This window comes from Bos taurus, chromosome X, assembly GCF_002263795.3.
Source record: "Bos taurus isolate L1 Dominette 01449 registration number 42190680 breed Hereford chromosome X, ARS-UCD2.0, whole genome shotgun sequence".
Taxonomy (NCBI): Eukaryota; Metazoa; Chordata; class Mammalia; order Artiodactyla; family Bovidae; genus Bos; species Bos taurus.
In genome coordinates this window covers 49,976,262-50,003,551 of record NC_037357.1, presented here as the reverse complement: position 1 = coordinate 50,003,551, position 27,290 = coordinate 49,976,262, and the positions used below count along the sequence as shown (strand labels likewise).

Genomic DNA, 27,290 nt, shown 5'->3' with positions numbered 1-27,290 from the left:
CACGATTGAGCGACTGAACTGAACTGAACTGAGCCCGGAAAGCACAGCTCTTCTGAGCGTGTCTGGTCTCACCCGGTGGAGTAAGGCATGTCTAGTGCCTACACTAGAATGGAGAAGCCCCCAAACAGCCAGACGTCCCAAATATGCCTTCTCTCCGTCGGGGTCACCCTAGGACCCTCCTTGACAAGTGATTGGCCGCCAATCTCCAGAGGGCAGAAAATAGGGACTTCAAATAATAAGAGGGCTGGGCAAATAAGCCATGCTGTTAGCAGCAATTTGCTTACATTTTAAAATAACTATCATCATTGTTGGGAGCCCAGTCCAACCGAACAGTCACAGGAGCGGAGGGAGCAAAGGGCCAGCCGCAGAGTGCTCATTCCGAGACCCAAACTCCTCGTCCCCTCAGCATCGGACCTACAGCCGCATCGGACGGCCGCTCTTGGGGCTCCTGCCTCCGGACCTGCCAGGGACCGACCCGAGAAGGATCCGAATCCAGCTCAGAAGGCGGCGCTGCGAAGACAAAAGCCTGCACTAGCCAGAACGCGCCGCTACAAGTCGCGCGTCCAACTTCCACCCTTCCAATTTCTGCAGGCCGGATTCGCCAGCCCCGCGGCCACCACGCCCTCCTCTCCTCATAGCCCTCTAGCTCTGGCGGGGCCGCACATCCTCACCCGAAGACTTGAAGACCAGAGAAAGGTAGACTACTGCACCGACACCGCTTCACACTCTGAACGAGGTTAGTGTTACCGTGAGGAGCTCCTGCAGTTATAAGTTGCGTGGCAGGCCCCGCCCCCCAAACCCACCCTAACAATCTCTGATTGGTCAAGAAATCCTAGATCCGCCTCCTTGCCCCTCCCACCGCTTTAGCCTTGCTAGCCTTAGTCCACTATTTCTCCTCTACTCAGGACCTCACCCCTGCAACCTGGTGTTAATACTGTCATACCAGATTCGCTTCCCCAGTGCCAAGTCGTTCAGTCGTGTCCGACTCTTTGTGACCCCATGAACTATACATTCCATGGAATTCTCTAGGCCAGAATACTGGAATGGGTAGCCTTTCCCTTCTCCAGGGGATCTTTCCAACCCAAGGATCCAACCCAGGTCTCCCACATTGTAGGCGGATTCTTTACCAGCTGAGCCACAAGGGAAACCCAGGAATACTGGAGTGGGTAGCCTATCCCTTCTCCAGGGGATCTTCCCGACCCAGGAATCTAATCTGGGTCTCCTGCACTGCAGGCTGATTCTTTACCAACTGAGCTATCAGAGTTTAATAAGGTCATACCAGATTTGCCTTCCTAGGCCCCATTCAAACTCACTCTGATTCCTCCAGGGATTGATGGCTGACCTAACTCCCCTGCTTCTCCCACTACGTCCATTCTGAGGGTCCACTTCCCTTCCTCCTATGTATGCTCACTCCTCCATGATAATAGGGGCCTTTACAATAAGTAGATACATCTTACTCAGTTAGCTTTATATCTGTCTGAAGCTCCGAGATCCAAGCTGAAGGAGTCTTAATCAGATACTCCCTGCTTTTTATAGCCATAGGAGCTATACGTTGTGACGACCAAACAGTGATTTGGAAGCAATGTTCAGTGTTGTCTGTTCTAATTCTGCGAGGTCATGGGGGAGGGATGTTCATGAAGAGGGTGAGCGGTTTGGGGTCATTCACTCTCTCAGCTGAGCATTTCTGTGACAGTGGTGGGCTCCTATGTAAGTTATATTTTCCGATTTTCAGCCAGTGAACATGGTAACAGTCAGTTTAGGGTAATCAGAGAAACTGCTGAGGCTATTCATCTTGATTTTCTCCAATCTTGATCATTTTGCTTGATCCACAGTAGTTGCTTAAACACCCATCTTTAGATTGAAGTAGTAAGTCCAGGGGAGAAGGCAATGGCACCCCACTCCAGTACTCTTGCCTGGAAAATCCCATGGATGGAGGGGCCTGGTAGGCTGCAGTCCATGGGGTCACTAAGAGTCGGACACGACTGAGCGACTTCACTTTCACTTTTCACTTTCATGCATTGGAGAAGGAAATGGCAACCCACTCCAGTGTTCTTGCCTGGAGAATCCCAGGGACGGGGGAGCCTGGTGGGCTGCCGTCTGTGGGGTCGCACAGAGTCAGACACGACTGAAGCGACTTAGCAGCAGCAGCAGCAGCAGCAGCAGCAGCAGCAAGTCCAGGATAGAGCAGAATTTTTGGACAGCAGCACCACCCAGTGTCTATGTTGGGGAGAAAAGTGAGGATCTGGTAGTTACTTGCAAGAACTCAGTCTTCAAGGTGATTTTCTGTATATTCACCCAGAACCTTAGAATGTTAAGATAAAATGAAGATAGGACTATATCTTCAGCTTGTACTCCATATTTTCTATATGGCTCTTGTATTGTGGAAGAGATCTACATAGATCATCAATCACTGTCTCCTCAAGCATTTCTTCCACATCTCTTCCACCTCCTCCACATCTCTTCATTTATTTTTCTATGCTCTTGTAGCATGGGGTGCAAACTTGAGAGTTTTGTGTGTTTGTTGGGTGAACTTGTAAAACAGAAAAACAAGCTCATTCAACAAATGACATTCACTGAGTACCTACAATGTCCCATACATTAAATATAATAAACACCAGTGTTTCTGCCACTCTGATTTGGATGTTGTTGATATTTAGGTATATTTACTGTCTTTTTTTTTTTAAGGAATAAAAACATTACAGAAAAATTCAGGTTTTCTTAACCTTCACCCCATTTCCACTCCCCTCTCACTTTCCCAGGGGTACTCTTATCCTGAATGTGATATGTAGTTCCTAGCCAAGTTTTCTATCATTACAGATTTATATGATCTGTTTCCAGGAGCAACGTGGACAATATTTTTGTCCAGTGCTCCAGGTGTAAGACTGAATTTCCACATCTCTTGGGTTGACAGGAAGCTCCAGACAGGCACCTCCCCACTCCTGCCCCAAACTCCAAAGTCTATCTTAAATCTATCCACCTCAAATCCTTAGAATTCCTCTCACATCCACCCTTTCATGTTTCCATACAAATTTTAAAATTTTTCGTACTTGTTCTGTGGAAAATGTCACTGATAATTTAATTTTAAATCTGTAAGTTGCTTTGGTAGTGTATTCATTTTTACAATATTTATTCTCAATTTTTCACCATTGAGAATGACGTTTGCTATGGGTTTGTTGTATATGGCCTTTATTGTGTTGAAATAGGTTCCCAAGAATGTTTTAAGAATAAGAAATATAACAGCATGTTCCAGCTGCTGGAAAGGTAACTGATTACAATGAAATAAACATAATGAAATGTTTTTGGTTAAGATATATGTGTGTGTGTCTGTGTGTGTGTGTGTGTGTGTTTATACACACAGGTTGGCACTGATACAAGTCTGGAATATTATGTACCAAAATATTAGTGGTATTTATCAGTGTTAGGATATAGTATGTGTGTGTGTGTGCCAGTCACTCAGTCATGTCTGATTCTTTGTGACCCCATGGACTATAGCCCAACAGGCTTCTCTGTCCATGGAATTCTCCAGGCAAGAATACTGCAGTAGGTAACCATCCCTTTCTCCAGGGGATCTTCCTGACCCAGGGATCAAATTCAGGTCTCCTGAATTGCAGGCAGATTCTTTACTATTTGAGCCACCAGGGAAGCCCCAGGATATTCTATACTTTTCCTAATAATTTTTCTTATATTTACTATTTTTTCTACTATGAGCATACACAACTTAGGCAATAAAAAATAAGTTAAAGGATTGGGAAAATAAATATTCCCAGAAAGTTCAATAGAAAAAAATTGTGGTAGAAAAGAAGTTGAATTATTTTCAGAACAAAGTACATTTCTAAAGCAACATATGAATTCAGTTAACAGTATGATCATGAGAACTATCTCATTGTTCTTTGTTTCTTCCAATGGAAGGGCCAAAATCTGGGACCACCCTAAAACAAAAAAGATGCCTAAAAATAGAAAGCCTATCTCCCATAATCATTATTTTCAACAGCTATCATTTCTGCTCTTTAGATGTTTCTTGAGTATCAAGAGTGCTGTTTCACATCATGCTTTCGTGTGGATTCAGATACAGTCTCCTCAATGAAAAGCAACATTATCTGTAATAGTAGTAGCAGTATCTTTACAGCATTAATTATGGATTTACCCAGTAAAATAGATTGTGACTCTCACAGGAGAATGTGTAGTTAAGGGTGTCTTGGAAGCTTGTTCTTCAAATCTGGAGGATAAGCCATCTACCCTCATTAAAGCCATTTCAGAACTGGAAATTGATAAGCCAACCAATGGGCCTTTTTCACTGTCTTTTACTAAAATGGTGGCCCATCTTAGAGTCCAAGTGTGTAAGTCTGAGAAGTTGGAGCATTTCTAAGAATATGTGTTGTGTTTTAAATATCCTCTAAGACAGGCTCATACAAGTAAGTCTCCAAGTCTCTTTCACATCTTTGACTGTCCTCCAAAAGAGATAAGCCACCAACAATGCATAAGAATGCCGGTTTTCCCACCTCTTCTCCATTCCAATTTGTTTCCAAACTTCTTGTTCTTTGCCAATATGATTGATGAGAAACAGTATATCATTGTAATTATAATTTGCACTTCTGTTATTGTCAGTGAGGTGAAATATTTTCTTGTATATTTGAGAGACATTGTCTTTTGATGAACAATGTTTTACCATTTTTCTACTGGGTTGGTGGTCATTGGTCTTTTCTTTATGAATCCACAGAGGTTTGCTATATATTGAAGACCTTAGTAAGGTACAGTTTCAAGCATGAAAAGAAGACAGAAAAGGATAAAAACCTTTTATCAAATGTGTCCCCCCAAATGTTCATTGCAATACATGTTATTAAGATACTCAAGATTTCTTTCCAAAATATATTAAAAGAAATTCTTTGCTTCCTTCCTCCACTGAAAATTAGAGAGCATCTTCAGTGTGGCAGACTCTAGGCAAAGCCTTTGGTTTACAGACATCAAAGTGAAAAGTGAAGGTGTTAGTTGCTCAGTCCTGTCGGACTCTGTGATTCCATGGATTGTAGCCCACCAGGCTCATCTGTCCATGGAATTATTCCTGCAAGAATACTGGAGTGGATAGCCATTCCCTTCTGCAAGGGACCTTCCTGACTCAGGGATCGAATCTGGGTCTCCTGCATTGCAGGCAGGTTCTTTACCATCTGAGCCACCAGGGAAAGACAAAGACAAACCTAGAGACAGGTCTTGATGTACAAACAGTAGAAGATACCACGGAATTTTCATGACTAAATGGCCCCTCACTTGTTTCAACTTGAAAAGAATATATATATTCAGGGAGAATGAGCAATGCATTCATTAGGCAGGACACAGTGGTGAGAGAAAAGGAGGAATCAGGAGAGCAGTTCAAGGATCTGCCATGAGAAGTGAGTGGGTAGTGTCCCTTTTCCTTAGAGAGAACATTGTAAGAGGAGCCAGGACTGCCCCTACATGGTGCCTGACCCCTCGCTGTGGGATGAGAAACAGGGAGGATTGTCTGAGCAGGTGCAGGTCCTGTCAGGGAAAGATCCTCTTTGCTGGGCAACTGTGTGGACAGTGAATTGGTAAAGTGTGCCACCACAGCGACTGAGACAAGAGCAGCGTGGCAGAAAGAATGACGACACTGGCGCAGACAAGTGGTTTGTCTCCTCAGCCAGAGGTCTATCAGGGGCTGCCTTCCCTTAGAAGAGGGGCAGGGGCTTGGCTGCCACAGGTGCGCCTTTCCACCTTCACTCCCATGGCCCCAGAAACAATGAAAGCAGAACTGCAGAGGGCTGCCCAGAACCTCTGGGGTGGTCTGGCCTCAAATTGCTTCTCCTCTCCTCCTTTTCTGATATTTCCTCTACCTCACCTGACTTTTTATGCTGGCAATATGGTTGGTGTAAGAAGGCCTTAAGAACATCCAAGAAAAGAAGAGAAGTTAAAGGCAAAGGAGAAAAGGAAAGATATAAGCATCTGAATGCAGAGTTCCAAGAAGCAAGGAGAGATAAGAAAGTCTTCTTAACAGAACAATGCAAAGAAATAGAGGGAAAAAAATAGAATGGGAAAGACGAGATATCTCTTCAAGAAAATTATAGATACCAAGGGAATATTTCATGCAAAGATGAGTGCAATAAAGGACAGAAATGGTATGGGCCTAACAGAAGCAGAAGAGATTAAGAAAGGTGTCAAGAATACACAGAAGAACTGTACAAAAAAGGTCTTAATCACCTGGATAACCAGGATGCTGTGATCACTCACCTACAGCCAGACATTCTGGAGTGTGAAATCAAGTGGGCATCAGGAAGCATCACTAAAAACAAAGCTAGTGGAGATGATGGAATTCCAGCTGAGCTATTTCAAATCTGAGGATGCTGTTAAAGTGCTGCACTCAATATGCCAGCAAATTTGGAAAACTCAGCAGTGGCCACAGGACTGGAAAAGATCAGTTTTCATTCCAATCCCAGAGAAGGGCAATGCCAAAGAATGTTCAAACTACCTCACAATTTCACTCATTTCACATGCTAGCAAAGTAATGTTCAAAATCCTTCAAGCTAGTCTTCAACAGTACATGAACAGAGAACATCCAGATATTCAAGCTGGTTTAGAAAAGGCAGAGGAATCAGAGATCAAATTGCCAACCTCCAATGGAGCATCAATAAAGCAAGGTAATTCCACAAAAACATCTACTTCTGCTTCATTGACTACACTGAAGTCTTTGACTGTGTGGATCACAACAAACTGAAAAATTCTTAAAGAGATGGGAATATCAGATAACCTTACATGTCTCCTAACAAACCTGTATGCAGGTCAAGAAGTAACAGTTAGAACCGAACATGAAACAACAGACTGGTTCAAAACTGGGAAAGGAGTATGTCAAGGGTATATATTGTCACCCTGCTTATTTAACTTATATGCAGAGTACATCATGCAAAATGACAGGCTGGATGAAGTTCAAGCTGGAATCAGGATTGACAGGAGAAATATCAGTAACTTTAGATATGCAGATGACACCATCCTAATGGCAGAAAGCAAAGAGGAACCAAGAGCCTCTTAATGAGGGTGAAAGAGGAGAGTGAAAAAGCTGGCTTAAAACTCAACATTCAAAAAACGAAGATCACAGCATCCGGTCTTATCATTTCATGGCAAATAGATGGGAAAAAATGGAAACGGTGAGAGACTTTATTTTCTTGGGCTCCAAAATCACTGCAGATGGTGACCACAGCCATGAAATTAAAAGACTCTTGCTCCTTGGAAGAAAAGCTATGACCAACCTAGACAGTGTATTAAAAAAGCAGAGACATCACTTTGCTGACAAAGGTCCATATAGTCAAAGCTATGGTTTTTCTGGTAGTCATGTATGGACGTGAGAGCTGGACCATAAAGAAAGCAGAGAACTGAAGAACTGAGGCTTTAGCACTGTGGTGCTGGAGAAGACTCTTGAGAGTCCTTTGGATAGCAAGGAAATAAAATGAGTCAATCCTAAAGGAAATCAATCCTGAATATTCATTGGGAGGACTTATGCTCAAGCTGAAGCTCCAATACTTTGGCCTCTTGATGCGAGCTGACTCATTGGAAAAGACCCTGATGTTGGGAAAGATTGAGGGGCAGGAGGAGTAGGGAGCAACAGAGAATGAAATGGTTGGATAGCATAATCATCAAGTCAATAGACACGAGTTTGAGCAAACTCCAGGAGATGGTGAAGGACAGGGAAGCCTGGAGTTCCTTCAGTTCATGTGGTTGCAAAGATTCTGACAGGACTGAGCAACTGAACAACAATATGTGGTGAGGCATAAAGAGGGGCCCACAATGAGATAGTTTGGCATTTAACCCATTCTTATTCAGTGCTGCTTTCTTAACTCTCTTCCATTTCATATTCCATTTTAGGTGATAAATAAGGAAACCCTGTGGTGGGGGTATGGGAGTGTGTGTATGGGTGGGGGGAGGGAGGTATTTAAGGGTACAAAGATATCTGAGTACTCATCCTCTTCTATGAGTACAGAATTGTTTTCCACATACCCATAATCAGGCCCTTGCATATTTAGGTGTAGAAAATATTGTGGGCATTCAGAGGGGAGGCAGGGCATAAGAATGGCATATGTACACACCTGCCTAGTATGGTATTAATATGCTTCTCTCCATACATCTGTGCTTTCCCTGTATTCTCTACCCACCTTATCTTCAACTATTTCTGTGAAAGAAATAAAGTAGGCAATAAGGGCCAGAGACTTAGAGAAGAACAAGACCAAGGTGTTTGACATTGATCAGTACATCCGATCAGAGCAGATTTCCAGACTCCCTAACCCATTCACTGGGCAAATGGATTGCTGGGAAGGACGGTTTGGAGGGGCTTGAGAAACCTGTATGCAGGTCAGGAAGCAACAGTTAGAACTGGACATGGAACAACAGACTGGTTCCAAACAGGAAAAGGAGTACGTCAAGGCTGTATATTGTCACCCTGCTTATTTAACTTATATGCAGAGTACATCATGAGAAACGCTGGGCTGGAGGAAGCACAAGCTGGAATCAAGATTGCCGGGAGAAATATCAATAACCTCAGATATGCATATGACACCACCCTTATGGCAGAAAGTGAAGAACTAAAGAGCCTCTTGATGAAAGTGAAAGAGGAGAGTGACAAAGTTGGCTTAAAGCTCCACATTCAGAAAACTAAGATCATGACATCCGGTCCCATCACTTCATGGCAAATAGATGGGGAAACAGAGGAAACAGTGGCTGACTTTATTTTTCTGGGCTCCAAAATCACTGTGGATGGTGAGTGCAGCCATGAAATTAAAAGACACCTACTCCTTGGAAGGAAAGTTATGAGCAACCTAGACAGCATATTAAAAAGCAGAGACATTACTTTGTCAACAAAGGTCCGTCTAGTCAAGGCTATGGTTTTTCCAGTAGTCATGTATGGATGTGAGAGTTGGACTATAAAGAAAGCTGAGCGCCAAAGAATTGATGCTTTTGAACTGTGGTGTTGGAGAAGACTCTTGAGACTCCCTTGGGCTGCAAGGAGATCCAGCCAGTCCATGCTAGAGGAGATCAGTCCTGGGTGTTCATTGGAAGGACTGATGTTGAAGCTGAAACTCCAATACTTTAGCCACCATGCAAAGAGCTGACTCATTGGAGGCTTTCCTTGTAGCGCAGTCAGTAAAGAATCTGCCTGCAGTGCAGGAGACCCAGGTTCAAACCCTGGTTTGGGAAGATCCCCTGGAGAAGGAAATGGCAAACCACTCCAGTATCCTTGCCTGGATAATCTCATGGACAGTGCAGCCTGGTGGGCTGCAGTCCATGGGGTCTCAAAGAGACAGGCGCGACTGAGCGACTAATACTTGCTGCTGCTAAGTCGCTTCAGTCATGTTCGATTCTGTGCAACCCCGCAGACGGCAGCCCAACAGGCTCCCCCGTCCCTGGGATTCTCCAGGCCATAACACTGGAGTGGGTTGCCATTTCCTTCTCCAATGCATGAAAGTGAAAAGTGAAAGTGAAGTCGCTCAGTAAGTGTCCGACTCTTCGTGACCCCATGGACTGCAGCCTACCAGGCTCCTCGGTCCATGGGATTTTCCAGGCAAGAGTACTGGAGTGGAGTGCCATTGCCTTCTCCGGACTAATACTTACTTACTAATATTTACTGATGCTGGGAAAGATTGAGGGCAGGAGAAGGGGACGACAGAGGATAAGATGGCTGGATGGCATCACTGACTCAGTGGACATGGGTTTGGGTGGACTCTGGGTGTTGGTGATGTACAACCTGGCGTGCTGTGGTTCAGGGGGTCGCAAAGAGTTGGACGCGACTGAACTGAACTTTCATGGAAGGGCTTCTCTCATGGAAGGGCTTCTCTCATGGAAGGGATGCATAGTTTCAGAATAGACGAGAATTTACCTTCCTGTGTCAGTCTTGAGCCTGTCGGTCCTGAGCCTCTTTCCCGACCTTTACCCACACCCCTAACCCCACCCATAGCTGCGGACCTCGGACTTCGGAGAGCGGAATGTGTAAATCTACATTTTGGTACCTGTCTGCCTCATCAGGTCAGAGCTGATTCACTGACGCCACGTCCCGAAACCTGTACACATTTCAGTTCAGGGGAAAATACTGTAGGTTTGCGGTAGGGGAGCTCTCTAAGAGAAAGGAACTAATACCATATCCTTTCATTTAGTCGGCTTCTCACCGACCGGCGAGGCTTTCTCCATATCCAAACCTCGCCCACTCCAGCAGCGTAAACAGCCAGGGCGGGCGGGACCCGGCTCGCCGGAAGAGGAAGGAACGGCGCTGTGCAAAGCGTGGTATCACTCCGCTTCCGTAAAGCCGGATCCTCTTCAACTCCCCTCTTGCAGTTCTGGTTGTCTGTGTTGTTTCTTCGGATGAGGCGAGACAAAGTCTGTGGAGGAAATGGTGGCTGTTAAAGAGTTACTAGGAGCGGGTCCCTGAGGTGTCCTCGGGACAAGAAGAAGGAAATACCAAAAAGTGACAATCGTATGCCAATTGCGGTCTTTCATCTGATAAAGTAGGTATCTCGTCCTGAGTCCCAGGTGCCGGGCCCGTCTCCAAACAGTCGGCGCCATTGTCTCATGTCCTTGAGCTCATCTGTCTGTCCCTCTTTCGTAGGTGTCTGCACCCCTTCGAGGCAAGGAAATGAGAAAGCTACTTCTCGTCCAAGCGGAGCAGGTCAATGAAGAGGTGGGCACTGTTTGGGAGTGTGGATACGGGTGTCAGAGGTGAACGTGGGCGATGTGACTTGGTCCTGGGGCGAACGGGGTTGGTGAGAGGGAAAGAGGGACAGTGGTCATTTGCGTGGCATACAATGATAAATGAATTATCTGCTTCTTGCTAGCTTGACTTCCAGACACTGCACCCCGCCACCATGTTTGGGGAGGGAAAGGAGAATAGTAGCGGCCTCTAGCGGAGGAATGGTGGCTTACAGTAATAGGAGGAGGGGCTCCTGCTGTTCGTGAGAGCAGTTGTCTGGAGAGCCCTGGGGGAGACTGAAAAGAGGTTGTAAGTGTTTGGCCCTGTATTAGAAGAGAGCCTCCTGTCCTGATTACTAGGCTGAGTATTAATAACCAAGTCTCTCCCACTGTCTTTTCATTGGGTCATTGAGTGTGTATCATGCGTTTATTTGTGTAGGTCTGTTTCTACGTTTGTGGTTCTCCATGTTTCTGTAAACATGATCTGTAGGGGGCAGTGAACCTCAAAAGGAGGAGTAAGAAAAAGAAAATTGGCATAACCTCTGTAGAGAGGGCAGTGCTTCGGTGTGGTAGGTGGCTAGGACTAGAGCAGGTAGGGAGCTAGGGGTAACTCCTTTCTGCTGGCTTTCCAAACCATCTTCCCTTTTCCTATAGTGTTGAAGAAAATGATAGGCTTTGGGGAGAAGAAGGAAACATAAGAACAAGAAAATAATACTTTTCATTGATTTCCAAAACAATTTCAGTGGTTTGAGCATTCCATCCTTACTACCAGCAGCACAGTCTTGCAGCGATTTTTGAGTTGTCTCTGCGGGGGAATTGTCAGACTGAGAATGGAGCAGAGGAGCTTGGGGCTTGGGGGAGGAGAGGAAGAAAGAAATTTTCGGCAGTCAGGTACTTGTATCCAGAAAAGATCAGTGTCTTAGGTGCTGATATCTACCAAGGACTCAATCTCCATTGTCTTCTGTATCTGTATTTATTTATTTATCTCTGCACTTGTGAGTCTTTGTGTATAGATCTGTCTTTAGATTTGCGGACCTCTCAGTTGTTGTGAAGACTTGTAAATGGGAACTCAGCTTGAAGCTTGGAAATAAGGAGGAAGAGAAATGTGCCCTGTATCTGTTTAGATTGGTGGGAGGGTAGAGTGATTGAGACTAGGGAATTATCTGTCTCTTCTGTTTTGTCAGTTTACTAACCTGTTTGGTCTTCTGCCTGGAGAAGGCAATGGCATCCCACTCCAGTACTCTTGCCTGGAAAATCCCATGGACGGAGGAGCCCGATGGGCTATAGTCCATGGGGTCGAGAAGAGTCGGACACAACTGGGCGACTTCACTTTCACTTTCATGCATTGGAGAAGGAAATAGCAACCCACTCCAGTGTTCTTGCCTGGAGAATCCCAGGGACCGAGGAGCCTGGTGGGCTGCCATCTATGGGGTTGCACAGAGTCGGACACGACTGAAGCGACTTAGCAGTAGCAGCAGCAGTTGGTCTTCTGCCAATTTAGGTGGAAGCCTTCCTAAGCTTTAGAGGTATAGAAGGGTAATACCTGCTTTTGTTACTTCCCACTTGGTTTTCCTAGCCAAGTTCTGAAACAGAGAAATGTTAGGGCAGTTTCTGAAGAGGAATATGATGGGAAACAGGGAGGAGGAGTGGTACTGAATGAAGCAGGGCAATGGGGGAAAGGGACAAGAAGGAGGGAAACACTAGACACACTACAAATGTAGGGACCAGGGACCAAGGTCAGTCTACCAAGAGATCAGTTTTCATATCTTCCTGTTTATTTGTCCATAGATCTGCCTTTTAGGTCTGCTGTGAGTCTTATCATCACTGGAAACAAGGAAAGGAGGAGGAAATTACTGCAGATCAGTGAAGGTTTGTGTGTGTGGAGACTTCCTCAGTAGACCTGTAGGATGAAGTAGTGGAGATCTGCCTGGGTGCAGCAGAGGTAAAGTGCCAGCCTAGGGATTCTTCAGCCTCTCTCACTCCCATCCAACTTTTCCACTCTCCGTGCTCTTGTTTTGTGTCTGGAATAAACATTGATTTTACCTGCAATAGTAGGGAACATGAAATGGAGGAAGAGTTTGCTAATTATCTGCCTTTTCCACTTAGCCCTGAATTTCCATACTTTTCTCTTTCCATATTGTGCTAATCAACATGGAAAAAAGTTAGAAAAAGACTTAAAGTCCCATTTCCTTCCTCCACTCCTAGGTCCAACTTCAGTGGCAGATCTGGTGGCCTTGGAGTGGCTGAAGACCACCACCCTCCACAGGGCTGTGCTCAGGCACACGGCCATCCTTCCCTTCCCTGAGTGAGCTTCCTCTGCGCGTTGTTTATATCACTGGCAGAGCCTGTAGTTTGAAAGGGGGCTGAGTGACAACTGGACTTTGTATGAAAACACCAACCTGGGAGAGATCTTCAGTCAAGGCTGAGACAGGGGTGGGGATATATAACTTGGCCTCGCCTGTAACTTGGATTGTGATTGACTTTGGTGCTGAGGCAAGGGCAGAGGAGGGCCTGAGGTTGGCCTGAAAGCTGGCATCCGTGGCCCTGCCAACACTAAAGCCAAGGCTAAGATCCAAGCCAAGGCGGTGGCTGAGGCAGAACTGAAAACAGGACTGGTAACCCAGGCCAAGGCTGGGGATAGAGCAGTGGCCAGGACACAGTGACCTATGCTGAGGCCATGGCTCTGACAAGGCGAGTGAGCAAGATGGAATCTAAGACTAAGACTAGAGTCATGGCTGAGACCAAGGCAACCCCCCTGACAGAACCTAGTGTAGTGTCCCAAACCAAATCAAAGGCCATGCCTATGTCCAGGCTCAGTGCTGTCACCCATTATAAAGTGAAGGCTGGTGCTGGAAGGGAAGCCAATATCGGTTCCAAAGACAACATTGGGTCCAGGTCCCAGAGAAGGAGCAAGGCCAGCATCAAGTTGAAGGCTGGGGACAGAGCTGGTACTGTAACTCAGTTCAGTGATGAGGATGGAAAAAATGTCTGTTCTTGGTTTTGGACTGGAGAAGAGCCTAGTGTAGGATCCTGGTTCTGGCCTAAAGAAGACAACCCATTTCAAGTGTATAAGCCTCCAGCTAAGATCCAGGAAATGCCCAAGCCTACACCCAAACCTGAACTCACTGTAAAGCAAAAAGCAAAAGCATGGTCAAGGGCCAGGTTTTGTGTCCTAGTTCCGGTAGATGGAGGGGAGCAATCCTTACCTCCAGGAGGGAATTGGACTCTTGTTGATACCTTGATTGAAACTCCTCTAGGGATTCGACCTCTGACCAAGATCCCACCGTGTAATGGGCCTTACTTTCAGACTTTAGCTGAGCTCAAAAATCAGGTTAAATGTAGGGAAAAGTATAGGCCCAATCCAAAAACCTGTCGCTGCAAATCACATGTTTTTAGTTTAGAGCCTAAAGAGTTTGATAAACTTGTTGCCCTGCTTAAATTAACTAGGGATCCTTTCATTCATGAAATAGCTACAATGATAATGGGTATCAGTCCTGCTTATCCATTTACCCAAGATATAATTCATGATGTAGGTATTACTGTTATGATTGAAAACTTGGTCAATAATCCCAATGTTAACGAACACCCTAGAACTTTAAATATGGTGGATGACAGCTCTGAGTTTTCTGGAGAACCACAAATAGGAGAGTTGTACATAAATCAAGTTTGTAGGGACATAATCGCTTATCCTTTGAACTCCACCATGCAGCTGGATGGATTAAAATTATTAGTGCAGCTGAGTGTAAGGTTTGAGTACCACCATATAATTCTCAATTACATTCTAGATTTCCTCACTTTGTTAAACAAGGGAAGTGTTAAAACCAAGCTTTATGTTTTAAAAGTGTGTTTGCACTTGTCTAAAAATCAAGCCAATACAAGAGAACTGATCAGTGCCAAAGTGTTGTCATCATTGGTTGCACCCTTTAACAAAAATGAGTCAAAGGCCAGTATTCTTAATATCATTGAAATATTTGAGAATATAAATTTCCAATTTAAAAAGAAGGTGAAGCTATTTACCAAGGAAGAGTTCACTAAATATGAACTTATTTCCATATTTGAGGGCGCAAAAGAGTTTGGTCAGAAACTACAAGACTTAGCAGAGCATAGTGATCCTGAGGTGAGAGATAAAGTTATAAGATTAATACTCAAACTCTGAATAGCTGTATGTTCTCACAAAACCTTTAGCAGTTTTTTTGGTATTGTAGTTTGAAACCAATGCAACTTAAAAGTTCAGTATTTATGCTATCTGTGCTGATTGAAGGAGCCAATTTTATGGATACCAAATGATCTTGAGAGCTTGAATGTTTGTTGGTTTTCATTGTGCTATATAAGTTCAGATATTTTTAGTATTTTTGCATTATGACCTGATAATGAACCTATTCATTCTGAGTAAGTTATACTTCTGTGCTTTATATTAACATAAGTGTATTCATTTAATATTTCAATTACATGTGAATAAAGTTGCATGCTAAAACTGGTGAAAACATTGTCCTAGTTCTTCAGTTGAAATCTAGTCAGAGGGATAAAGCACAAATAACAGGATTAAAAAGAGCACAGTCCATGTCTGTAGCAGGGTACAAACAACAAGTTTATGTTGACAGATCCTTTAGTTTCAACATGTTCAAGAAGGAGAATCACCCTACACAAGAAGACAGGACTGTGTCTTAGCTGACATCTGGGCAGATCTGGGAAAAGGGGTGAAGACATAGACTTTAGGAGTAAAGGAACACAGATGCTTTCTTTCTATTTTTTTTTTTTTTTTTTAACACAGATGCTTTCATTCCAGTCTGAGTTTCAGAACTTGTGCTTAGCCTTTCACATATGATATCTCATCAGGAAGATTTATAACCTTCAAGAAAATTCCTGGTTCTCATCCCCAACTAGCAAAGCCATGTTAGTGTGGTTCTAAAAGGACCCAGTCTCATTGTGTCCTCAACATTCAGGTGCTCATCTTTGGGGTACCAAGTTTACTGCTTCATCTGAGGCTCCCTCCCCCTGTATTCCTGGGTCTCAGAGGAGTGCCTTTCTAAGGTCTAACCACAGAAATTGCTTCATGGATAATCTCATTTGCCCCATCTTTATGACTGTTCTCATATTTGCTTTTATTTGCTGACCAATGCTTTGGACTTGGTGATTTACACCTATGCTTGCTGACAGTGCCCTGTTTGTGCTGATCCCTTTTGATCAGAGCTCAGCTCTATGAGACAGCCACAGGGTACCAAAGTCCTTTAGGAGTGTGTGGTTAGGAAGAAATTAATTCCCCTCATCCCACTATTTTATTTATTTGTACAGTTTACAGAGCTGAAGCCATGTTGTCCATACTACCTCAGCTCCTCCTGTTTATACCTAACAGAACCTAGGTTCTGGTTAAGAGTTTGTGGCATAGAATGCCAGAGTTTAGATTGGGATCTCGGGTCCCTTTGCCTCTCCTACCTTTTATCTCCTTTGCTGTTATCATCTTTCCTTAACTGCCAGCATTGGAAAATTGAGTATTGGAAAATGCAGTGTACAAATACTGGTCTTCCTATTGAATTTTCTCTCTCTCCTTACTTTTTATGTGTTTGAGGGGAAGGCTTAAACTGAAAAATCTCTACAAGATGTCATGTGCCCCTAGTTTTAGCAATTATCTTTAATTTCTATTAAGGTCAAATCTGAATCTATCTTCTGTATATCTAGGAGTTGAAATGAAGGACAGCCACATATGTGCATTAAGGGTGAAAAAATGCAGGCTGGCTTTTTGCAACATACAGTAGATGATATTTGAAGTTCTTTATAACTTGTTTTTAATTCACAGAACTCCCATAGCATGGAGTTCCATCTGTGGGTGCTGCCTTCAGAATTGGGGATCTTCACAGAACTGTTGGACCAGACCCTTTGGAAGTATTCTGTGTCTCAAATGCTCTATGGAGCACACACTTAAAACAGTTGATAGGTGTAGAATTTTCCATCAGCTAAAGAGAAGGGTGAGTGTAGGGTGTATAGGTGTATCAAAGGAAGAAGCTGATGGTTTCTCCTTGGGTGGGAATTATGGAAGGCAGAATCAGTTTCCAAATTGTTCATTGCTCGTCTCTTGTTTCATCTCCTTTCCTGGAAAAATAATTCAAGCAAACCCATGTAGTATCAGAGCTGATACAGATACTACTTATCTCAGTATGTTGCTGGCTGGGGGTAAAACTCAGTGTAGATTTCTCATCTTCCCTGTCATTAAGTAAAACAAGAACTCTTCCTACAACACAACTGGATCATTAGCATCTACTGACCCTTTGCTGTGCCCTTAATTTTAAAAGAGGGACTTTCAGAGGAAGTCCATCTACATATCACCAGATTCCCTAGCAAGGCTTTCAAGGCACAATATCCTTCATGATCTTTCCACTATCTGCATTATATGCCACTACATGACCTGCATTCAACCTACAGGGTACTTCAGGTTCTCTGAAACACCTTAGGTGAGAAATCCTGGTCCACAACTAACAGTTCTTCCCTCAGTGAACCAGTGGTCAAGCACAAAAAAGCTTTTAGAGAAGAGGCACACTCATCCTTCAGTTTTCATAACAGATTATTTCTTCTGAGTCAAAACCAGTCTGATATGAAAAACAAAAACTTCTGTTGCTGTCATCCCTTGGTATATAAATCTTAAGTGGATAAAAAACCAAAGGAAATGACTCAAAGGTTGTACCTTTTCCATTTGAGATTCCTGTTAAAGTAATGTGATTTTTCTGGTATACCAAGAACAGTGGTAGGAACTTTTATGATTTACATAAATCCATTAATGTTATTATATATGTAGTAAAGTTTCAAAATATAATATTAAAATTCCCAAAGATAGCCTAGATGAACAACACAATTAATTCCCTCTCTCTCTTCATTCTGCAAGAAACATGGCTCCATTGTACAGGAAAAAAATATTTTCTTTTTGGGGACTGTTGTGGCCACCCCTCAGAGATGAAATACATTATCACTCTAGATTTTGTTCAGATGCTGGTATTGATAATGTCACACATGTATACACACCAAGACAGTATAAAAAGTTATTACTCAATAATGAGGCTTTCTGGGCAGAGCAGGGTAGCTCCCAGGCAGGTCTGAAAATGGCTTAAGAGAATAGGACAAGAATATGACCTTTGGGTTTTATGGTAGCTAAGAGATGGGTTCAGATTGAGGGTCCTGCAGATGGTTTGAACTTTTGCCAGTGCCTAAGGAGGGAGCACCTTGGCTTTCTGATTAGCTTGCCCAGATGTGGGGCAGAGGGGGAAGATATCAACTTATTCATATGTGGAGCAGAGGAGAGGGAGGGGTGAGGCTTAAAACCTATCAAGTAGTCAAAGTTAAAAAAATGAAGTCAGCCTTTTTATTATAGGAACTGTAACATATCAGCTTTTTTTTTTTTTTTTTACCAGTCATAACTTAAAGCATATACATATAAGTTTCTATTGTGATTGAAGCAAAAAATCATTTTTGGTTAATCAAACTTCCCTGAAATAGCTTTGTTCTGGCATCTTTGTCCCCAGAGCTCAATCTACCAGAATATCCTAAGAGTTACAATGATTTAATAAACCAGTGACATGGATATCTTGAGTAACTTAAGTGTTGACTCCACTACATCAGTAACAGGATTTGATGAATAATATAATGAATAAGAAGTATTTTCCTTAAACACTTCTCAGAGCAAAACCATGAAACTTATTTAGTTTGGCTTTAAAATTAGCAACATGCTTCAAAAGATGCCATTGGTAAATTAGAAAGACAACTCATAGGATAGGAGAAAATACTTGCAAATCATATATATGATATGGAACTTGTATCCAGAATATATAATGAACTCTTGCCACCCAATAAAGACAAATAAAAAGCATTTAAAATGGCAAAGGATTTGATTAGACATGTTTTCAAAGAAGATATGTAAATGTCCAATAAACACATGAAAATATGCCCAACATCTTTAGAGAATTGCAAATCAAAACCACAGTGAAAGCATTTCACACCCACTGGATGGCTATAATTCTTTAAAAAATGGATAATAGTGTTGGCAAGGATGTAAAAAGTTTGGAACCCTCGAACCTGCTGGTGGAAATGTAAAAAGTTGCAGCCAACATACAAAACAATTTGGCAGTTTCTCTAGTGTGTGTGTTAGTTGCTCAGCCATGTCTGACTGTTTGGGACCCTATGGACTGTAGCGCACCAGGCTCCTCTGTCCATGTCCAGTATTCTCCAGGCAAGAATACTGGAGTGGATTGCAGTTCCCTTCTCCAGGGAATCTTCCCGACCAAGGATCGAACCCAGGTCTCCTGCATTTCAGGCAAATTCTTTACTGCCTAAGCTACCAGGGAAGCCCAGTGTACCATGTCTTAATTACGTAACACCCAAGTTTGAATTAATATCAGCTTAGTTTCAAGAGTAAAAGTCTGCCCTTACTGCTCAATTTCCCTCTTTATGTTATTGTCACAAATTAGATCTTTATACATATGTCCATTAGTACAGATTTTTAGTTATAGTTTATGCATTTGGCTTTTAAAATACAGTATAAATTTATCCATGTTGTGACAAATGGCACGATTTCATTCTTTTTTTAAATTAATTTATTTTTTACTGAAGGATAATTGCTTTACAGAATTTTGCTGTTTTCTGTCAATTTCATTCTTTTTTAAGGCTGAGTAATCTGTGTGTGTGTGTGTGTGTGTGTGTGTGTGTGTGTGTGTGTATCTTCTTTTTCCATTCATCTGTTGATGGACATCTAGGTTGTTTCCAAATTTTGGTTAATGTAAATAATGCCGCAGTGAATATAGGGTGCATATATCTTTTAAAGTTAGTGTTGTGTTCTTCAGTTAAATTATCAGAAGTGGGGTTGCTTGATGGTATGCCAGTTCTATTTTTGATTTTTTGAGCAACTGTTTTCCATAGTGGCTGCACCAGTTTATATTCCCACCAGCAGGTGCAAAAGGGTTCCCTTTTTTCCCACATCCTTGCCAACATGTTACTTCTTGTCTTTTTGATAACGGACATTCTAACAGGTATGAGGTAATATCACATTGTGGTTTAAATTTGCATTTCCCTGATGATTAGTGATGTTGAGCATCTTCTCATGTGTCGATTGGCCTTTTGTATGTCCTTTAGAGAAATGTCCATTCAGGTTCTGTGCCCGTTTTTTAATCTGATTGTTCATTTTTCTTTTCATATTGAATTATGTGATTTTTTAATAATTTGGATATAAACCCCTTATCAGATATATCATTTACAATTATTTTCTCCTATTCCATATCTTGTTCTTTCATTTTGCTGATGGTTTGCTAGGTGAAATAAGTCAGAGAAAGACAGGTACCATATGAGCTCACTTATATGTGGAGTCTAAAAGACAAAAGAAACAAAACGGAAACAGAGGGAGTTCTCTGCTACCCTAGTGATTAGGATTCTGGGCTTTCACTGATATGGCCCAGGTTAAATTCCTGGTTGGGAACTGAAATCCCATAATCTGTGCAGATGGGAAAAAAAAAAACAACAACAAAAACTAGAAAACATAAACAGACTTACAGAGAGCAAACTTATGGTTTCCAGAGGGGAGGAAGGTGGGGGGTATCATGGTGCAGTAGGTGAACAAATCATACAATATTTATTATTTGTGTCTGGCTGCTTCATATATTTTCAAAGTTTATCCTTGTAGCATGTATCAAAATTTTATTTCTTTTTACAGCTGAATAATAGTTCGTTGCTGGTATATACCACATTTTGTTTATCCATTCATCTGTCAATGGACATTTTGGTTGTTTCCAATTTTTGGCTGCTGTGAATAATGCTAAGAACATTGGTGGCACAAATATCTGATTCAGTCTTTGCTTTCAGTTATTTTGGTTAAATAACTAGAAGTGGAATTGATACATCATATGGTAATTCTGTGTTTAATTTTTTTGAAGAACTCACATACTGTTTTCCACAGTGGCTACATCATTTTTCATTCTCATCAGCAATGCACATGGGTATCAATTTCTCCACATCCTTGCCAGCATTTGTTATTTTTCTGTATAGTACCCATCTTAATGTGTATGAAGTGGTATCTTGTGGTTTTGCTTTGTATTTCCCTAATGACCAGTGATGTTGTGCGTCTTTTCATGTGCTTATTGGGCTATTTGCATATCTTTGAAAAAAAAGTCTATTTGAGGCCTTTGCCCTTAATGAGGGCTTCCTTCATAGCTCAGTTGGTAAAGAATCTGCCTGCAGTGCAGGAGACCCCGGTTTGATTCCTGGGTGGGAAAGATCTGCTGGAGAAGGCATAGGCTACCCAATCCAGTATTCTTGGGCTTCCCTTGTGGCTCAGCTGGTAAAGAGTCCGCCTGCAATGCGGGAGACCTGGGCTTGATCCCTGGGTTGGGAAGATCCCCTGGAGAAAGGAAAGGCTATGCACTCCAGTATTCTGGCCTGGAGAATTCCATAGACTGTGTAGTCCACGGGGTTGCAGAGTCGGACACGACTGAGCAACTTTCACTTTCACTTCACTTTGCCCTTAAAAATAAACTCTTAAAAATAGGGATGTTTGGTCTGTTTTGTTATTGTTGTTGACTTTTAGGAGTCCTTTAAATATTCTTGATATTAACCCCTTATTATATATATGATTTGCAAGTATTTTATCCCATTCTATGGCTTGCCTCTTCACTGTCTCGAAAGGATCTTTTGATACACCTAAGCCTTTAATTTTGACAAAGTCCAGTTTATTTTTTCTTATGTTTTGGTGTTCTATCCAAGAAATCATTGCCAAACTCAATGTCATTAAGTTCTTCCCTATATTTTCTTCTAAGAGTTTCAACGTTTTAGCTCTTGAGTTGGTCATTGATCCACTTTGAATTAATTTTAGTACGTGGTATGGGGCTTCCCTGGTGGCTCAGATGTTGAACAATCTGCCTGCACTGTGAGAGACCTGGGTTTGATCCCTGGCTCAGGAAGAGCCCCTGGAGAGGGGAATGGCTACCCAGTCCAGTATTCTTGCCTGGAGAATTCCATGGACAGAGGAGCCTGGTGGACAGACACGACTGAGTGACTAACACTTTCACCCTCACATGTGGTATGAGATAAAGCTCCAAATCCATTCTTTCACATGTGGGTATCCAGTTTTCCCAACACCATTTCTTGAAAAGAATGTTCATTCCCCATTGAATGGTTTTGGTACCCTTGTCAAAACTCATTTGGCCACATATATGCAAGGGATTATTTCTTGGCTCTTTATTCTGTTTCACTGATTTGTGTTTCTATCTTTATGCCAGTACCATACTGTTGAGATTGCTGCAGTTACTGTAGTAAGCTTTGTGTGGTATTGTGATTTATAAGGAATATAATTGGTCATTCAGATGACCAAGATATGTTTCTCATATATATTTGGTCTCCATCTACTGTCCCTGGCTCACAGCTCCTGAAACCCTTGAAATTTCCTGGAAAAGAGCAATGAGAACACCTTTTGTGATAATGTTTGGTCTCTTATCCTCAGTTCCTGAAATCCACTTCAGAGCCATTATGGTGAAATACATGTTTTGTTATTCATTTGTTGTTCAGTTGCTAAGTTGTGTCTGACTCTTTGGGACCCCATGGACTGCAGGATGCCAGGCTTCCCTGCCTTTTTCCACCACAACTAGGTTTATGTTAATGAGATGACTTTTGGAAAGCACCAGAGATAGTGACCCATTGTCAGAGGAACCAACCCTGTGATTAGAAGTTGTAATATTCAGTCCAAACCCCTCCTATTACTTCCTGGGAAGGGAGAGAATGTAGAAGTTGAATCAACCACCAGTAGCCAATGATTTAATCAATTATGCCCATGTAATGAAGCCTCGATAAACACCCAAAAGGATGGGATTTGGAGAGCTTCAGACTTGGAGAACACATGAAGATTCTGGGAGAGTGGAGCACTACAAGAGAGCATGGAAGCTCTGCACCCATTCCCCATACCTTGTCCTATGTAATCCAGCTGGCTGTTTCTGAATTACATCCTTTGATAATAAACTAGTAATCTGGTAGGTAAAGTGTTTCTCTGAATTCTGTAGGTCACTCTAGAAAATTAATTAAAACCAAGGAGGAGGCCATAGGAACCTTTGATTTATAGCCAGTTGGTCATAAGTACAGGTAACAACCTTGGCTTGAAATTGACATTTGAAGTGAAGGCAGTCTTATGGGACTGGGTCCCTAACCTGTGGAATCTGATGCTATCTCTGGATAGATAGTATCATAATTAAGTTTACTTGTAGGACACCTTGCTGACATTTGAGAATTACTTGTTGGTATAGGAAACCACCTCCCCCTCCCCACCTTCTGACACATACACATTGGAAATGGGTTCAGAACTACTTTAGTTAGTATCAGAGAAGTGGGATTTGTTAGAAAGCCCTGGCTCACGTAAACATGTAGTTTGGGAAAAGAAAGGATGAAAAGGTGGGGGATGAGGAACCTTTGATTCGTGATCATACATGGTATCGAGCAACAGCTGTGCTATAGTCTGATACGAAGGGTAAAAGTTGCCAATGAAATTTAGGGATGGATCTGTTGATGAGAAATTAGTAGTCAATCTAAGAAAGGCATGAAAATTTTATTTATGCAACCTGAGGATTATAACTATGGAGGCAGACTTTCAGAAGCAACCTGAGGATTATAACTATGGTGGCAGACTTTCAGAAGCAACCTGAGGATTATAACTATGGAGGCAGATTTTCAGAAAGTTCTGAAGACTGTCCCATTTGTTAGAGGTCAAAGCACAGTTGTATAGTTTTTGAGACAAAGGATTATATGTCAACTGACATATTGATACAATCCAGGTCTGCAAGTACAAAGTGAGTAGTGAGTGGGTCACCATGACTCCTTACAAGGTTAAGAAGGAAGGTTATATCCTAGAGAGATCTGATTAGTGCAGATGCACAATACACACTAAAGGGAAGGGAGGAGGCCCAAATGGTCAGAGAAAAATTTTATGTTTACATTTTCTTGCCTTGCCATAAAATTAGAATTTTATTTCATCAGATCCAACTCCTGGGGAGTTGTCTCACTAGATGAATAAGGAAGTGCAGACTAATAAGAAAAAAGGTAAATATACAATCTTGGTAATTATCTGTTAATAGCTAAAGTAAAAGAGAGTGTTAGATCAGACCCTGATGTTAGACCAAGCTCAGATTTCAGTGAGTCTGATCTTCAGTCACTAGCCTCACAGCTGCCTCCACCCCAAGGTAGAAATTATGCAGAGGCAACAGAAAGTACCTCTAAAACCTCTAGTTACTAGGAAGGTAGTCATTGTAGGGGGAGGGCAAAACCAAAACACTGTTGAAACCAGGGGACATTAGTGTGAAGGAGTTGTTTTATTTTGTAGATCAATATCATCAGTCTCCTGAGGAACCTTTACTGAAAAGTATTGTGAGAGCGACTAATTTAGGAGCTGTGTCTTTGGTTTTGAATGCCGCAGAATGAAAGAGCATGTTTGGGTTGGCACAGGACACACAGATCACTATAGAACAATCACAGATGGCTATATGTGATCCAGACACACAGGAAGTTATTCCTGAAGGAACAACTAGCCTGGTAGATGGGATAAAAGTCACTGTAAGGTCTGTTTACCCTGAGAAGAGGACTGCCCATCTTTCTGTATGAATGGAAACTGGATTACCCCAGATGAAGCAGCTGATATGTTTTGTATGCAAACCTTGTGGGACTGGCTTTATGAATACCAGGATATTCACCCAATGAATATACTTGTTACCCAGTCTTGGTAGATGCTATGTTAAAGTGCTCCTTTTGTATGGATACTCTATTGTAACCTTACTGCCACAAAACTGAGGGACAGTTCAAAAAGCCTTATGAAATTTACTGTCTCAGCTTCTTCTCATGGTCTTATTGATGCTAGTAAAAATATTAAGTTATTAACAAGAGAATGGAGAAGGCAGAGAAGAGAATCAAGAGAATGATTTTATCAGGGGAGAAATTTTAAACAGTTAAGGAATAAGATAGGAGTGGAGCGAAGAAGCAAGATTCATGGAACTCATCCTAGCAGAATAGAAATCTTTAGATAGTAATTAAGGAGTGGAATGACAGAGATTTTAATACAGCACTACCAATGGACTTACTGACCCCCCAGCATTAAATAGCCCCAGATAAGTCAGCTCTGTTTACCACAATTTTGAGAAAATTTGAAAGCCAGAAAACAGAAATTACAATGAGAAATCTGACCAATCACTTAGGGCAATAGTAAGACAATCAATATAAGATGGACAAATCTCATATAAGATTTAAGACATATAACATTTTATATGTCTTATATATAAGACTTTATGACTTATAGAGTCCCTTGGCTCTTGCTAAGGATCTAAAGTCTTTTGCATAAGCTTGGATAAAATAGTCAGATGGTGGAGAAAAGATTCCAAGACTCCTTGATACAGGAGTCTACAAACTGGTACCAAAATCCATTGATGAAACCTTGACTCAGGCTGCAGTTAAATTTAGAGAACATATAAGTGTAAGGGTTAATTAAATTATGAAAGTTGGAATGTTACCCAAATCTTTTTTAGGAACGGAAATTATGTCTGACTGGGGGAACGCTTCCCTTACATAGTATTGTAAAACCAAAACCCATTGATGAAGTCCTAATGGAGGCTAGTAAGGGTTGATGAAGTTAAGGTAAAAGTTTGTAGGAGAACTGATATATTTTAACAGGTTTCATGTGAAGTGATTGCATCTTTTTTTTCCCCTTTTTACTTGATTGTATTATGGGGATGGACATTGTATCTGACTGATGAATATTTCCCATACCTAGTAGTGTAAAACAGGAGGCAGGTAAATCCACCCTTCAAGCAGTGTTAATCGGCCATGCTAAATGGGAACCAGTAAGATTGCCTGAGCCAAAACAGTGTAGAATAGAGGCTGAGGTGTTGGTAGGCTGTGTATTAGCCCTATGTGAGGCATATAAGTTGTGTCTGACACTTTTGCAACCCCATGGACTATAGTTCACCAGGTTCCTCTGTCCATAGGATTTCCCAGGCAAGAATCCTGGAATAGGTTGCCATTTCCTTCCTGACTGGGGCTTATGGCAAGAGTCTATGAGCCTCACAGCGACAATTACTGGCACTTTGGACTAGAAGATTTCCATTTGAGGGGCATTTTACTACCTTGCAATCAGATGAATTGAAGCTACCCTTATGACTGACTGAAGGGCATAAAGTGATCTTCAAACTTGAAATAGCCATAATGTCTAGGATAATGGGACTGGCAGTACCCAGAGGAGTTCCACAGTAAAATGAAAATGGTTGGTAAAAGAACAAGCTGCATGAGTGATGCAAGGATGAGGTACTCCTGAGAGCAGGGGGCCTCTTTTCATTAAGGGCTGACTCTGAAACTGTAAGGTGCTGCTGGATTCTGTTGTAATGTGTACAGTGCCATATAAAGAGCCCTTAACTGACCAACAAAGCGCTCAACTTGTGGATGGCCAGTTTCATGGGAAATGGATAATATTTTAGAAGTGTTTGGGAGGCCAGCACTCCTGATTGAAGAAGGTAAAAATAGATCAGCCTGGTGTGCTGAATTGCATGCCGTTTTCCTAGCAGTGCTGGAATTGAGAAATGGCAAAAGCCCTTATGTTTGGGTTTTTACCTAAACTTGGGCAGTAACCCATGGCCTGGCCATATGGTCAGGTAGATACGCAATGGAAAACTGGACTATTAAAGGGATGACCATATAGGGCACAGCTCCATGGAAATCACTGGGAATTTAAGGGGGTACATTAAAGTAGGACATATTGATGCTCATCAGAAGAACCCCCTTCCAAGGTTCAGAAGGTGATTGGAACCACCAAGTAGACCTTTTGGTGTGCTTCCTTGAGTTTGCCGCCTGGGTCCATGAAATGAGTGGACATGGGGGAAGGGCAGCAAGGCAAAGATGGGCTGAATCCAGATATATTTCTCTTACACCACCTGAGGCAATGCCAATGAGAACTGCTCTGTATGCCAGCAAAAGAGACAGACTGCAGATGGCTATGTGGCAGATTCACTGGGGGTGGGGGGAGGCCCTGATTATAGTTGACAGACTAATTATAGTCAGACTAATGCTGGTAGCCCTGGGGGCTACAAATGAGTCTTGATAGGAATGCGGGACTAGATATTGACTCTTTACTGGGTTTTGCCTACCCAGTGGTAGATGGCAAATGCTCAAAGTACTATAAGAAAAGATGTTGCACAAGTTTGGACAGTTGAGCATCACTTCTTTAGATGAAGGAACATACAGACTTTACATCACATGATGTCCATCAATGGTAAGAAAAAAAATAACCTCTTTAGAGTCACAGTTTGATAGAGAATTGAAATGGGCTATTAAAATATTGGTTATTTAAAATGTGTGGGTGGGGGCTGGGTAAAGGCATGAAGGGCTGGCTTATGTCCCTTTTCAAGTATGTACTCATTTTCAACTTGAATATGAGTGGGGCTAAAAGAATGTTCCCACAGGATAGATTTGTGTTTTTTTCTGGTGGATCCAGGGAATAGGGAGTAGGGAAAATACTGGTATTCTCTCTTCTCCATATCACCTCACCTTCTTCTTTTCTGCACTACTTATTACAATGGTTTCAGGACCAGGGCTGCAACTACAAGGGCCTGAAACAGGGAAGATTCCTAAGC

General features: G+C 42.3%; 4 protein-coding genes across 10 annotated transcripts in view; all 4 read left to right on the top strand.

The window, feature by feature from the left end:
• Nucleotides 1–87: 87 nt before the first annotated feature.
• On the top strand, nucleotides 88–15,155 carry ARMCX5 (armadillo repeat containing X-linked 5). Its single transcript, XM_024988673.2, is given in 7 exon segments — nucleotides 88–187; nucleotides 407–736; nucleotides 9,947–10,014; nucleotides 10,592–10,663; nucleotides 11,162–11,240; nucleotides 13,165–13,323; nucleotides 13,326–15,155. Coding segments are annotated over 7 exon segments (2,310 nt in total). The 3' UTR covers nucleotides 14,828–15,155.
• The window catches only part of GPRASP3 (G protein-coupled receptor associated sorting protein family member 3), a 108,179-nt gene continuing 91,150 nt past the window's right edge, over nucleotides 10,262–27,290 (top strand). Inside the window, exons 1-2 of the mRNA XM_059883955.1 lie at nucleotides 10,262–10,490; nucleotides 10,592–10,663. The gene's annotated coding sequence lies outside the window, so the exon portion shown is untranslated. The remainder of the gene's footprint in view (nucleotides 10,491–10,591; nucleotides 10,664–27,290) is intronic.
• The window catches only part of GPRASP2 (G protein-coupled receptor associated sorting protein 2), an 85,058-nt gene continuing 68,029 nt past the window's right edge, over nucleotides 10,262–27,290 (top strand). For 6 of the 7 annotated variants that reach the window (XM_059883954.1, XM_024988666.2, XM_059883951.1 and 3 more), the window contains exons 1-2: nucleotides 10,262–10,490; nucleotides 10,592–12,613. The gene's annotated coding sequence lies outside the window, so the exon portion shown is untranslated. The remainder of the gene's footprint in view (nucleotides 10,491–10,591; nucleotides 12,614–27,290) is intronic. The other variant, XM_059883953.1, reaches the window with a different exon arrangement.
• GPRASP1 (G protein-coupled receptor associated sorting protein 1) overlaps nucleotides 10,262–27,290 on the top strand; it is a 57,777-nt gene continuing 40,748 nt past the window's right edge. The window contains exons 1-2 of the mRNA XM_024988660.2: nucleotides 10,262–10,490; nucleotides 10,592–10,663. The gene's annotated coding sequence lies outside the window, so the exon portion shown is untranslated. The remainder of the gene's footprint in view (nucleotides 10,491–10,591; nucleotides 10,664–27,290) is intronic.